At 52.8% G+C, this 13,823-nt stretch overlaps 2 protein-coding genes across 4 annotated transcripts; one reads left to right on the top strand and one right to left on the bottom strand.

Moving 5' to 3' along the window:
- The first annotated feature begins 453 nt into the window (after positions 1-453).
- On the top strand, positions 454-6,308 carry phc3b (polyhomeotic homolog 3b). The gene is made up of 12 exons (XM_088283320.1): positions 454-731; positions 1,675-2,215; positions 2,472-2,612; positions 2,933-3,004; positions 3,084-3,264; positions 3,490-4,254; positions 4,333-4,622; positions 4,726-4,885; positions 5,051-5,162; positions 5,298-5,421; positions 5,492-5,795; positions 5,878-6,308. Exons 2-12 carry the CDS (start codon positions 1,694-1,696, stop codon positions 6,030-6,032), a joined length of 2,826 nt encoding a protein of 941 aa, XP_088139446.1. The 5' UTR covers positions 454-731; positions 1,675-1,693; the 3' UTR covers positions 6,033-6,308.
- A 2-nt stretch (positions 6,309-6,310) lies between these two features.
- On the bottom strand, positions 6,311-13,823 carry nub1 (negative regulator of ubiquitin-like proteins 1). 3 transcript variants are annotated; one of them, XM_088283325.1, is made up of 16 exons: positions 12,969-13,823; positions 12,758-12,885; positions 10,730-10,850; positions 9,861-10,028; positions 9,684-9,748; positions 9,531-9,595; positions 9,183-9,365; positions 9,019-9,107; positions 8,750-8,856; positions 8,504-8,690; positions 8,156-8,263; positions 7,688-7,840; positions 7,424-7,570; positions 7,279-7,344; positions 6,997-7,162; positions 6,311-6,873 (listed from the first exon to the last, which is right to left on the bottom strand). In XM_088283325.1, the coding sequence occupies exons 3-16, from the start codon at positions 10,844-10,846 to the stop codon at positions 6,737-6,739; spliced, it is 1,758 nt and encodes a 585-aa protein (XP_088139451.1). In that variant the 5' UTR covers positions 10,847-10,850; positions 12,758-12,885; positions 12,969-13,823; the 3' UTR covers positions 6,311-6,736. The 3 variants fall into 3 exon arrangements, with proteins under 3 accessions (XP_088139451.1, XP_088139450.1, XP_088139449.1); XM_088283324.1 differs by having other exon boundaries at positions 12,758-13,823; XM_088283323.1 differs by lacking the exons at positions 12,758-12,885; positions 12,969-13,823 and adding an exon at positions 11,067-11,939.

The following is a 13,823-nucleotide window of genomic DNA, read 5'->3' as shown; positions in this document are numbered from 1 at the left end:
CGGGGGACAGAAGGGTAGACAGACGCGACCTAAAGACGAGAAGGGGAAAAAAACGACAAGCACACCAAACAACTAAGCCTGCGGGCTATCAGGACAGGCTCATAGACAAGAAATATAACATAGAACCCACCTTATGTGGAATGTCCCGTCGCTGGGATACGTCAGTGTGGTCGCCATGTTGAATGTGACACGTTTGACCGTCTACAACACAGGTTAATGGACTTGCGATGGGTGATTGGTGTTGAATTGAGTCCGCCAATTATATTTGCGGTAGTGGTGCCATCTTGACGCGCCAGCGTTGTTGGACCAGTTAGGTCGTTGATCAGAAAGAGACAACAACTTAAGTTTCACTTTGATCGCGGCGCGAGTAAAAAAGAAAATTACGTAAATGTTGCACCTTGCCACATTCGATATGGCGGCGAGGTTTCCGTACGATTAGGAGTCAAGGCGGGGTCTATGCATATCTGTTTAAAGTCTCGGGTGAGTGTGGCGGTGACGAGGAAGTCACCACTGACAGCGACTCGACTGTACTCGTCCAGTCTGCACTAGTAGCCTTCACTTGTGCACTAGTGCACAAGTACGGTCGTGTGGTGGGCTGAGTCAACCAAAAGCCCATCTCTCTCTCTCGCTGGCTTGCTGACACGGCTCAAACGTCGTCGCGGTGCCAATGTTCCGTGGAGCGGATGGCGCAGCGGATGGACCGGGCCGCCGCGCTACGCTGACGCCAGGAGGCAAGAACTCGCCCAACCGAGCCAGCTGACACTTGCCTAGCATCACTCGTGTTGTTAGCCTCGTTCACTCTTTGCTATCGGAGGCCCGTCTCAGTGTTTTTTTTTTAAATATTTTAATTAGCATTTTCAATGCATTTCTTTATTTTGCAACCACCGTCAATATGAGCCCACATGACAATATTGCACGCGCTAATCCTCCAAATTTTTGCTATGATGAGAATAAATCAAAACGTGTTAGGCTGTGAATGTGGTGCGTGGCCGTGTACCTGCGAGCGAGACGACGTCGCCCAATGAGAAGAACATTTGTATTCATTTATTTTCTCATTACAAGCTTGGCCCGCATCAATTTGACACGAGAAAAATGTCACGGCTCAACACCAAAAAAGTGGTTACACGGATCATTAGGGACACTGCCATCTAGTGGAGGAGCATTTAATTGCCCTTCCACTGCCTGTCACTACACGTCGTTGGCATTAATAGGCAGAAAAATGTTACACTCAATTGAATTATTTACAATAAATTTAGCAATGTTTCATGAGGGATAAATCCACCCATTTAAAGTGTCTCGTATCTTCTGTAAAAAAAAATATTGCATATTACAGCTAACTGAATCCCAGAGTGTAGTGGTGACTCGCGTCTGTATGCAGCCCCCCCCCGTGGTCAAGGCAGGCTCACCGGGAGTATCGTTATTCATTTAAGTATTATATAAAATCACGATGCATTGTTTTGATTTGTTACATTCATTTTCATTATGTTATTATTTTTTTATTATTGAGGGCTATTTTCCTCAATTAAAAAAAAAGGTTCTTAGGAAAGATAATTTGAGTACAGCGTTTTGAGTTACACGCGTGGTCTCATAACAAATACATGTCATATCTCAAAGCAGCACCCTATTTGTGTATTTGTCATCAAGTACTTGATCGTAATTGTGTTTTATTTTTAGGACGCTAAAGCGTTGCAGGATGGACAAGGAGGCGGTTGGTGCGGGCCAATCAGAACGCGGAGCGGCCTCGTCCGACTCATCCTCGTCAAAGGCTTCCGCGGCTGCGCCCGCGCCAACCCCGCCCCGCCTCACGCCCAACCCCATGCTGCTACAGGACTCGCCGGCACCCCCGCAGACACCCGTCACTTCTTCTCCGCCGCCGCCGCTCACCCCCGCGCCCTCCCTCTCCGCACCCAAAATGGTGGCAGCAGCCAGGACTTCCTCCCCTCACCTCTTGGTCCCCGCGCCTCCCAAACTCACCACCACGGCAAGCCCCGCCCTTCGAACGTACGCTCGCCCCATCCTTCCCTGCGCCACCAAGACCACCGCGCACGCCTCGTTCGCTTCTGGAGAAGACGCCGTTTCTTCTTTTGCCTCAACTGCCACCTCATCACCCAAGACGTCCAGCACGCTGACCAATGGGAACGCAAGGAGCGTTCCCACGCCGACCTCCAACACCATTACGCCCTTCCACACCCCTGCCAGTCCACCTGGAAGACAGGTAGCGCAACGCTCTCCCCTGCAGGAACACGGCAGCATTACAACCTGGACACAGCAGTTAAAGAAATTATTTGGCTGTATAAAGTTCAGTTAACCATACTGTCCTATTTGCACGTTGAATGTGTGCCTTTTAGGGGCGTGTCCTAGAGTAACGAGGCAATGCTTTAACCAATTGGTCTGTCATTGTTGTATTCAAGCATGTTAAGCTCATTTGACAAACACTGACGCGAAGCTAACGCTAATCTGGCTGCGTGCAGGCGCCGCAGCCTGTCCCGGCGAGCTCGCCTGCCGCCCCTGTCGCTTGCAACGCCAGGCACAGAACTTCCCAGCAGGCCTTGCTCCTGGGAAAAGGTCTCAAAGGCACCGGGCAAGAGCAGGTGCTACTCAGAGCTCAGATGGTAAACATGTGTGCGCGCGCGCACACACACACACACACACACACACACACACACACACACACACACACACACCCCACACACACACACACGTCGATGGGGATGTTGGCGTATCCATGGTGACATTGAAAGCAGCATCCAAGAGGTTTCATGTTACACCACTTTGACTTACTAGTGCCACAATGAGTACTAGTAACTGATTTACGTACACGCATACTCGATGTACTTTTTGTGACTTTTCAATTTTTTTTCATTTGTGCTTTTGCTGATTGAAGTTTGTATTAGTCAAGGTGAGCGAAGTGGTTGTCTTCTTGTGCTTGCAGCTGATTCTCACGTCTGCCATGCGGGCCGGCCCTTCCTCCTCCTCCTCCTCTTCAGGATCTTCCTCCGCTCAGGTGAGCAACGCAGGCACGCCAAGCGGCGCCGTCGGCTGCCATGTAACAGCGGCCTCGCTTGTCCATTTGTGGCGCGCAGGTCCAGAGCGGGACGCCGAGGCCGCCCCCTCCCGCAGCACTGGCCGCACCCCCCTCCCTGCGTCTGAAGCCCACCGCCTCAGCCCCGCCTCCGCTGTCCCGCCCACAGACGGCGCTCTTCCCTCCTCTAAGGCCACGCCCCCCGACGGCGCCGGTCCGCCACCTGGCAGTGCCGCCTCCAAGTAAGCCACGCTCAGATGGGAAGGCAAACGGTCACTACATTAGGAACAGCTGGCAACGAGCGCAATGGCCTCATTGGCTGCTTTCCATGCGACAAAAAAATTGTTATCCGTATTTTCATTTGACAGATTGGAATCATAAAATCATTAAAAGTTGAAGCAATGTAAAAATGAAAAATGAGAATGATTTTGGTTTTCACCTGGTACTCATCTTTTCCTGGGTCCAAGCGCTCTACTCGCCGGTGCGAGCCATCCCTCTGCGGCCCAAACTTCAGCCCGTGCGAACGGCGTCGGCACGCCTTCCCTCCGCTCTCCAGACCGAGGTCAGCGTCCTCCCCGCGACCGCCGCGTCGTCCTCGGTGACGGCGCCGTCCGTGTCCCGCCGACTACAAATCATCGCCCTCTCGTCGTCTCGCCCGCCTCCGTCTTTCGCCCAAACCGTGCGACCCGCCTCGAGCCGACAGGAAGCGCTTCCTCCTCCTCAAATCGCCGCGTTGCCTCCTCGCCAGAAGGAGGGCGACGCTCCGGCTGGAGGCCTCAAAAACGTCCATGTGGCTGAAAACGACCAAAGACAGGAAGCTGAGGAGGAAGCGGACAAGATGGAGGTGAAGAACAGCCCCGGTTTGCTGGCACGAGACCAAATGGACGTGACGGAAGACGGCCACGACGCCGCAACGGCGCACGGCGACCCGGAACACGGCATGGAGCTGCAGGAGGAAGGGGTCGTCGGCGCCCAGGTGCCGTCGGATGTCAATCCGCCGCAAACGCTCACAGAAGCACAAGCGCAATCGCACGTCAGCCGGCCTCTGCTTCCTGTCCGGCTTCCGGAAGCACTTCCTGTGCAGCGTCTGCCCTCGGAGCCTCGCGTGCACGCCGTCAGGCTGCCGCAACTTCCTGGAGACGGGACAAGCAAGGAGGAACTCCGCGATGACATCACTGACGACAAAAACGAAATCAACGAGAATGTGTCGACCCACTCCGACAATCACTCGGGTAACACTTGTTTTTTTTGGTCAAATCATTTCTGTCTTGCAGTCGTGCTAATCGCTTACGCTGCCGTTGTTGTTTCAGCGTTGTCCAGTCTGTCGTCACAGTCGCCGCCCTCGTCGCCGTTGGCGGATCCCGCCTCCGCCGCCCAGCCGCTCAACCTCAGCCAATCGCAGCGATCCATCGGCAGCGGGAGCCGAGCGGCGGGCACAACGCCGACGCAAGCCGAGCCGCCACTCGACCGCTCGGAGGCGGCGCCCGAGGGCCGAGCGGCGGACGGGCCGTGGGAGTCGAGGGCGTGGCCTCAAGGCAGGGAAGTCTTGACGCACGTTGTCGAAGGCTTCGTCATAGAGGAAGGACTGGAACCTTTTCCTGTACGCACACGCACACACCATTGGCGTGAAAAACACCACATGACGTTCGGTCACCATTGGCGATGGTTTTGTTGGCAACAATCTCATGTTTGTGTGGATTCAGGTGAACCGGTCGTCGCTGCTTTTGCTTCCTCCGCCGCCGCCACAGGAAGTGAACGGGAGCAACGGCAAGGAGGCGGTGACGCCACCAGAGGAGGCGACGGAACATTCGGAACATTCGACCGACTCGCAAGACGAGGACGGCAAAGACGCACAAGCCACGCGTACGAGACTCTTTGGAGATTACGTTCTCATCTGCCTCGAGACAATTTGCTCCCCATTTTTTTATTTATTTATGATTTATCGTCCTCATCTCCATAGAAAAAAAAAGAAAGAAAATGGGAGAAGCGATGTCTTTTGACTTTTTGCCTTGCGTCTTTGCATTTCAGGCGCTTCCCACTGCGAGCGCGCCGTCCTCCACTGCCAGTTCTGCGGCAAGAGAGGCCACGCCCACAACTTTATGCGCTCCAAACGCTTCTGCTCAACTTCCTGCGCCCGAGGGTGAGACTTGGATATGAAGTGCTCCACTCTTGAGTTGTTCTATTGGCAACTTTTCACAACACAAAAATCCGAGATTCCATTTGAAGGCCCAAAGCAAAGTCACCGCAATGTCGTCTCTTTTGTCGTCGCCGCCAGGTTCAACGTCCGCCTGACGAAGCGCCTGCGTGCGCTAAGCGCCGGCAGCCGCGCCGAGAGGCCGCCGCGACCGCTCCTCAACAGGGCGCAGTCGGTGCCGGGGAAACCGCTCTTGCTCAGACTGGTGCGGCCGGTTCCACACTTTGTTCTGGAAGTCCATTTTGGCCACAGTCAACTTTTCGATGTCCTCGCAGCCGCGCAATCTCTGGAGCGCCGGACGCAGAGACAAGGACACCAAGGAGGACAAGAAGGTCGTGACGGAGGCGGAGGAGGACATGGAGGCGGCAGACGAGGGAGAAGACCAGGACGACGACGACGAAGGGAAGGAGGAGCCGGCGGTCGCCGTGACAACAAGGATGGAGAGTCCGGCGTCAGAGAGAGCGAGGACGATGACGGCCGTGGCGACGCCCGCCGCGGCCACGCCCACAAGCACCTTTAAGCCTGAACCCTCGCAATGGACTGTCGAGGACGTCACGGCCTTCATTCACGCACTGCCAGGCAAACACACCACACACACACACATACGATGTACATCAACACACACACATTTACACGGCGTGCATCTGCGTGCGTGTTTTAGGCTGCGGCGAGGTTTCCTCGGCTTTCCGTCTTCAGGAGATCGACGGCCAGGCGTTGCTGCTGCTGACCGAAGAACATCTGATGGGCAGCATGAACATCAAACTGGGACCGGCGCTCAAGATCTGCGCGCACATCAACGCCCTCAAAAACCCGTAACGACGCACGAGGCGCAGAAATATGATGGAGTCGTTTTGTCTCTAAGCTGCTGAAGACTTGAAGGATTTTCAACATTTAATATATCAAATTTGTCTATTTAGTTTTTTTAGACGGTGACAAACCGATGCCGTAGCTCATATAATAACCACTGTGTGTGTAAAAATGACAAAAATCAAATAATGACCTTTGTACGTGATTGACGAAAATGTTCTGTTTTACATTTTTATGATATTCTGCTTGGAAATAGTGAATAAAGCAATTCATCTTCCGTTCGCCGACCGCTCGCCCGCCAAAGCAAGTAGCCATCATGAAGCTAACTTTTTTTTTTTTTATTATTCTTTTTTTTCATGTCAACCTCGTCCGGACGTCTGGGCTCTCGGACGCGTTTGGCACAGGAGGTCCGCCTCCTTTGCTAAAAGAAAGTCAGACCTGCTTCCTGTCCTGATGTGCTCACTTCCTGCTGCACAGAAGGCAAAACGTCAAAGTCCATGCCTCCTTTCGCGACCAGGCTTCTTGATCCTTATCAGGCCCATTTGGGGAACGATCAGGTCGCCAGTCAGTGTCAGAGCACATTTGTTATAAAATTAATCAATACAAATTACCGCCTGGTGGCTCGTAGGGCCGAACGATTTCACACAAATGGCCGTTGTCTCCTTCTGTGGCACGATTAGAGCGCAAAACCTGAGAAGGAAGCGCTCGTCCTGTCAGTGCGTGAGGGATCGCGCCAGGTGCGTCTTGATGGTGTTGATGAGCTGCAGCTCCTCCTCCAGCGTCAGGTCCAAGTAGTCGTCCTCGTGACGCGGGATGTCCTCCAGAACCTCGTTCACCAGTTCGCTGTCATCTGCCGGAGCACAAACGTCACATCACGTTTCCTAAATGTCTAAATGAGTGCGACACATTCAGTTTGCACACTTGTCAGATTGTTGCATTCTGACTTGCCACATCCAAGATGGCGGACACCTACCCGTGGATCCGGACGAGGTGCCGGGCTCCTCCTCCAAGTGCGGCGTGGCCACCGAGGAGATGGCTCCCCGGTTGTCCATTAGCAGCTCGGCAGCCGACTGGACGTCGCCGGCCGTCAACGCCAGCGCCGCCTCGGACGCCGACCGCTCGAAGCCCAAATACAACAACTGCACAGACAAACGCAACGACATTCGTTTAGTGATTGGCCGAGTGAGCCGCCCTCACTCACAGGGCACAAAAAGACAACTGACTGTTCACCAAAAGTTACAAAGTGGTGACCAACCTGCTGAAGGTTTTCGTCTGCGCTCCAGTCGGACGTGGCCAGCGTCTGGCTGGCGTCCAGCAGGATCTGAAAGCGAGCGACAAGCGGAGAAGGTGAGCGTCCTGCCGTCCCGTCACACGGCGATACGCGAGGCGAGCGCGCTGACCTGGAAGGCTCGGTCCACGTTTCCGTCGGCACGGCGCATGGCGGTGCCGGCGTCCCTGGCGGAGTATCCCGCCTCGACCAGGACGGCTATGCCGGCCTTGGTCTGCTGCCGCTTGCGACGCTCTCGCTGCTTCAGCTCCTCCCGCTCCTGATCGCATGAATGAGACGGCCAGGAAAAAGTCACATGTGCCATTCAGAACACAAGTCGACGAGTTGTGGACTTGCAGCAATCAAGTGAGAGTGGCGCCCCCTGGTGGCGCATTACCTGTCTCTGGTTGCTAACAAGCATGGCGGCTTCGTGCACGTCCCCGTGGCACGCTCGCAGGCCCAGTCGAGCTTCTCGCTCGCTGAAGCCCAGCAACATCAGTTGAGTCATTTTGTCCGCGTCGGGACATAAGCGAGCGTAGAGCGACTCCACCTGACCCAAACGCAAGACGGTCACAACTTTGGTCGTCTGCAAACGGTCAACCGGGCCGACTGGACTCTTGCTGGGGAGGCGCAGTTTTGCTCACAATGGGGGACGCGCCCACTGGAAAATTTAGGGCTAACATTTCATGTTAGTTATGCTGGTGATACTGTTTTTTTTTTTTGAGTGCTGTGAGAAGTTTGCGAACCACTGCACTAGCCGTCAAACAAACGTCATCTGTGATATTGACGTAAAATAAAAGTTTTGCAAGTAAGGCCAACAAGAGTCCAGGAGCCTTTGGCGCCATGGGAAGAGAACATTTCTTACTTGGTCAAGTTGCTGCTGGGCTTGAAGGTCGTTGCCGTCCACGAAGGCCAGCAGGCTCTGCAGAAGGTGCAGGCGCAGGAACAGCGCCTCCTCGCGTCCCGTGTTGCCCTGCACGCACACACACAATTTTTTTTTTCCGTTCCAGAGTTGCTATTTTCAGACATGGACGCAGCACCAATCCAGTTGCTGACTCAGTTATTCAACAGAATAATCACTTTGAAAAAGAGACTAGAGTGACAAGGCAACATACATGCTAACCGTTAGCATGTCAATGGCATTTTCAATTATATGTTAGCATTAAGCCAGCAGGGGTATTCTTTCTATTTTTTGTTTTAAAACACTGCACACCTTGATCATTAGCAGCCTCTGCTGCTGCTCGCCGTAACATCGGAGGAAGCAGTCCTCGGCCAGCCGCAGACGCTCCCGCCCGTCGTCCAGACACGACAAGGCCTCTAACGCTTGGTAGCACCAAACGATGTCCAGCTGCAGCACGCCGTGGTTGTCGACCGCACCCAGCAGCTCCGAGCCACACTCGCTGTACGCGGACCATCATCATCATCATCATCATCATCATCATCAAGGCCATCAACGCACCTGAAGTGGAGGTCAGCCTGCAGGAGGTGACAGAGTGCATCGTCGTGGCGTTTCCTCTTCATGAGGGCCCGCCCCTTCTCATGGAGGCCCATGGCGAGGATCAGTGCCTGAAAGTCATTTACAATTCTGACCTTTGAGGTGACAGGAAGTGACGTGTGCGAACTGTCCATTTTCACTTTACGGTGACGATATGATGATCATGTTTTTCTTTTTGAGCTCGTCCACACTTATGTTTAAAAATAAAAAAAAAGGGGGGGCGCTCCACCGACCTTCTTCTCCTTGTGGGGGATCTTTAGCGGGTTTCCCTTCTGGTCAGCGACCTCCAGGAAGGGCGTGGTGTGAAGGTCGTCGCTGCCGTCTGCCAATCACGAATTTTTCTCAGCGTTCACGCGGGTTCCTCGTGTTTTTAGCGCCTGCGGGCGTGCAGGTTTACCTCTCTCGGACAGGATCTGGAAGCCTCTGTGCGTGCGCTGGACGCTGTGGTCGGTGGAGGTGGACTGCGATGCCACGTTGGCGGTGCCGCTGTCCTGAGAAGTGGACTGCCCAGCGCCGGCACTGGCCTTGAGGACCATCATCTTGCTGTGGTTGGCGACGCCCTGCTGGTCCAGGCGCAGCCCTGTGTCGGGTTGCAAAATAAACGGGAAGAAACCAGAAAAAGACAGCATCGAGGCTTGGCACTTAACAGCAAACCAAAATGTGAAGAGAACAAAACCGGAAATATATATTTTTTTATTTGCATGTTAAATAGGACAAACATCAGATGTCCTCCCTCTCAACTCACCGGCATTCAGAGTTTTCCCGTTCAGGATCACCTTGAAGGATTTGAGGCCGACTTTTTCGGAGATCCTGCCACACAGCCCAAAGGTTGCTTGTTAGCGCCATCGGCACACGTTGGTCGATTCCGTGAATCAACGCACCAGCAACCACGGCTTACCTGTCTATCAGCTCCTGAGCAGGCACGTCAAGTCTGGTCTCCATGAACAGTTTTGACTTGCTGCCCTGGAAGCAGCATGGACACGCCCCCAAACAAAAACACATTTAAGGGAATTCCAAAGAGGTGTGTTCTGAAGTGAGGAGGATGACGAAGGGCAAGCGTGAAGACGCAGCTTACTTTGTTACAGTCTCGCGGCAGCAGCAGCTCCACGGTGGCCATGTTGGTTTCCCTGAAGGTCTGATTTCGTTGACCTCTGCTCAGGGCCTGCACACGGATGACCTCCAAAGCGCCTGCGACCTCTGACCCCGCCATGTGCAGCAGGGTGCCGTAACGTTCCGCCAGCTCCTGAAACGGTAAATCAAACTAACATTCAGCGTCAAGGTCACACAAATATTTCTTCATCTGTGCATGTTTCAACATTTAAGTTTCAGTGGCTTTGCTAGTTTTTATTAGTTTTAGATTTTCAAAACGACTTTTAGTTTAATATTCAGTATTAAACCGGGTTGTACAGTGTACTAATTAAAAAAAAATTTGGGGGGTATATGAAACAAAAGACGAGAACACTATCTCGTGTTACGTTTCGGGCTGAGTTAAATGACAAAAGCAGGGGAGCCATTCGAGCAAAAGATCTACAGGCAAAGTCGTTTTCTCTCTTTTTTTAAAGCTTTTTATTTGACTTTGTTGACAAAATTATTTTCTCAATTTTAGTTTATTTCATTAGCGTTCGTTAACTTAAGTAACTTTGGTCCCAAAGCAGCCTGACAGTAAGTAGCGACCATTCGTATGACGACACGTGCAAAAGAAAAAAAAGGATGCGTGAATATTATTTGAGCGTGACGCTGCAGTTTAAATACACTAATAGCATGTTGCTGTTGTTAGTGGTGGTTTCCATGGCAACTAAGTGTCCAAGGAACACTGGCGTGCCCTCTGCTGGACACGCGACGCACCAACAGCAGAGCGTCGACTCGCGCATGTCCGCGCGCCTATCATGACCAATCACAATGACCTGTCGCGCAGTTGATGAGTGCGGCTCGTACAACGCGCACCTGCATGTGCGCGTGTCCGGGTTGCTGCGCGTCGAGGCTGTAGGGCGCCTTCCACAGCTGGATCCTGTCCTGCTTCAGCAGCTTCTTCACTTTGGCTTCCACGTTCTGCTCCGCCATCCTCCTGCGTGACGTCACAACACAGTCCGTCGGTTAGCCGAGCGTCCGAAAAGTTGCCTTCGTGTCATTAGCTCAGCGCGCGAGAAACGTCGCGCTAACGTCACGCTAACGTGACGTCCCATCAAGGAAGTAGGACCGAGGGCGTCAAACGCGTCTACGGGCGCGCTTCCCACGTTTTCGCGGTCAACTTGTTCAGACTTTCTTGGTTTGTTTTTCTAACCTGCTTTCTTCGCTTTCGCTTCTTCACGTCAACGACGCCTTCGAAGATGCGCTTGACTACGAAGAGCGCTCACTCGCATGGCCGCTCCTAGCGACTCAAAGCTGCTCGGACACTAGTGTGAGGCGTGACGCCACTGTAAAAGACACGATCTTTGGCTGCCGCTTTCCGGAAACGGAAGTTGATGCAAAAAGCAAAAAACACTAAAGTTGGCGAATCGTCACGAATGCAGTTGAGACCCTGCCGTGTTCACTATAGCGCTTCCATTGCGTGTTGCTTGAACACGCCGCCTTGCAGTTCCATAACATTCACGCGAAAAAGGGAGTTAACGGAAGAAACGTCACTTCCTGTTATTGGCCGGCGTGTTGGTCGTCCGCTCAGCCGGCAGGTGGCAGCACTGACGCAACAACGAGGAGAGGAGAGGAGAGCGCTACTTGTCACGTCAAGTGGACTAATGTGGACACGTGCGCGCGTGCACTTCGACACATCAGTTGAATATCTCCACTTCACAATGTCAGTGTAAAAATGTTTTGGCAATGACATTAATAGTCCACGGATGCATCCTGGATGAGTTGAGCCTTTCCAACTTTCAGTGGTTTGAATGTGGGAGGAGGATGCCAATATGTAAAAGAGCTCATCATTTGGAGATTTTATTGCTTAAATGTGGGAATTTGGGGAATGTAAAAAAAAATAGTTTCCAGATGTTGATCCATGTTGCGCGTTCTTCGTCTTAATCTTGAGTCGCATCTTCTTCTACGTTCTCATGGTGTCTTTCATCTTCCAACATGTCCATCTTCCACCTTGTCCAATTGGGACCATCTGAAATCTTCCACTGGATCCGTTAGACGTCTTTGTGGCCCATTCATTCGTTCTTTTTTCATCACTTCCTTGTGACCCCCCCCCCCCCCCATTTGTGTCTGGTCTGCTCGCTCCATTTCGCTTCTTCTTGGACTTGGTCCACACAACGTGTCGTCGTTTCGTCATGTGCGCCGTTGCCACTTTTTGCGGCAATTAGCGTGATTTGCAGCAGCAGCAAGCATCCGCACCAGGTTGAGCCCGTCGTGATGCTTCGCACATGTCAGGAAACGTCGAGCTGTCGTCATCGAGCGCGGACGTTCCCGAGCGTCCGCTGGAAGCTCGGCGGCGCGATATCCGCTCGGGGGGGTTTGCGCACGTCTTTCAAACGTTAAAAGGCGAGACGTGCTTTTCTTGCTGAGCGCGCACATTCCTTCTCGGCCATCCCAGCCTCATCACGCCAGACATCGTCTTCACGGTCGTCCTCGTCGCCGTCTCCGGGCCTGACTCGCTTGGACGCCAAGTGGACTTTTCCACAGCGCCGGCGCTCTTTGCGGAAGCCGATCATCAATCAACAGCTGTTGATCACACCATCAATCATCTTCCACCATTTTTTTTGCTTGAATGGACTTTCCATGTGATGAATGAATGGCAGAACAATACATTGATGAACAGATGAATGAATGACTGGATGAATGGATGCAAGGATGGATGAATGAACTGATTGGACGGACTGATGACTGAATAATGAATGGATGTAATAAATGGATGCATGAATGAATAAAAAAATGAATGGATAAACGGACAGACGGACAAATAAATAACTGAATGAGTGGACGAATAAATGGACGGACGGACGGACGAACGAACGGATGGATGGTGAGGTTGTCGTGCGTTACCATGGTTACGTGCGCGGGCCATCCAAGGCAGCGTCACGAGTTCAGGTGAAGTTCATCAGTGAGCATATGTAGGACACGCACGCACACACGCCGCTGCGTTCAGGCCCCCTGGGAACAAGCGCCGCCGCCTTGCGAGAGCGTTTGAAGCCGTGTGAAGCGTCAGGCGGAACGCTAATGATGCTAATGATGATAATGAGTCTCCCCGAGCGACCTGCTGCTGCTGCTGCGGCGGCGGCTGCTGCAGTGCATCATGGAACGCGCCGGCCCCATGTCACATGACGGGAAGCGGCGCCTTCATCTGCACGCGCTGCCAAACGGGCCAGGTCAAAGGTCAGTCCTTGAAGACAAACAAAAATGTCTCACTTTTCAAGACATCAAATGTGTGATGAGAAGAGTCGGTTTGGGCGTCGGAGCGTTTAAGGTGAGCGTTGCGTGGCGCCGCGCGTCTGCCGTTGTCCTGACTCGACTCGGGCTTTGATGCCAGCTGCCGAGCGGCCAATCAAATCGATGCTCTGCCTCGCTTTCAAGTGCATTCACCTTAAACAACACCAAAACACATCAATGTACATGAATAATTCATCAGGTGCGGGCAAAGTACATCCCATATACATTCAAGCCACATCAAATCGAAATCTAATCGGCACGCCATTGTCTTTGCCTCCTTTCACCTCCGCGCGCCCGATTGACTCGGGCCGCCGGAGACCGCTCGCTCGTTCGCCCTCATCGACATTCTCCACACTGCGCAGGAATGTCCCCGTGTGTGTGTGCGTGCTTTGTATGTCCTCACGTGACTTCACCTCCACATTGTGCAGGGTCTCAGCGCGCGCACACACACACGCGCGCACACACACACGCAGCCGTGTCTTCATGCAGGCACACAGGCATGACGTTACCAGTTGACACGTTGCACCAACACAACAAATGTAGGTGGCGTCGTAAGATTTGAGACAAATTTAAAAAAAAGTGAATATTTGCAGTTTTCCGTTCTGCCCAATCACGACAAAGAGATTTTTTCAGGATAATTTCAAGCTCCACTATAATCAAACCTTAATAGGAAAAAAAAAAA

The sequence above is a fragment of the Idiotropiscis lumnitzeri genome, chromosome 19, assembly GCF_059441095.1.
Source record: "Idiotropiscis lumnitzeri isolate Australia: NSW breed Sydney's pygmy pipehorse chromosome 19, RoL_Ilum_1.0, whole genome shotgun sequence".
NCBI lineage: Eukaryota > Metazoa > Chordata > Actinopteri > Syngnathiformes > Syngnathidae > Idiotropiscis > Idiotropiscis lumnitzeri.
Note: the sequence above shows the minus strand (reverse complement) of the source record. Positions and strands in the feature narration are given on the sequence as shown.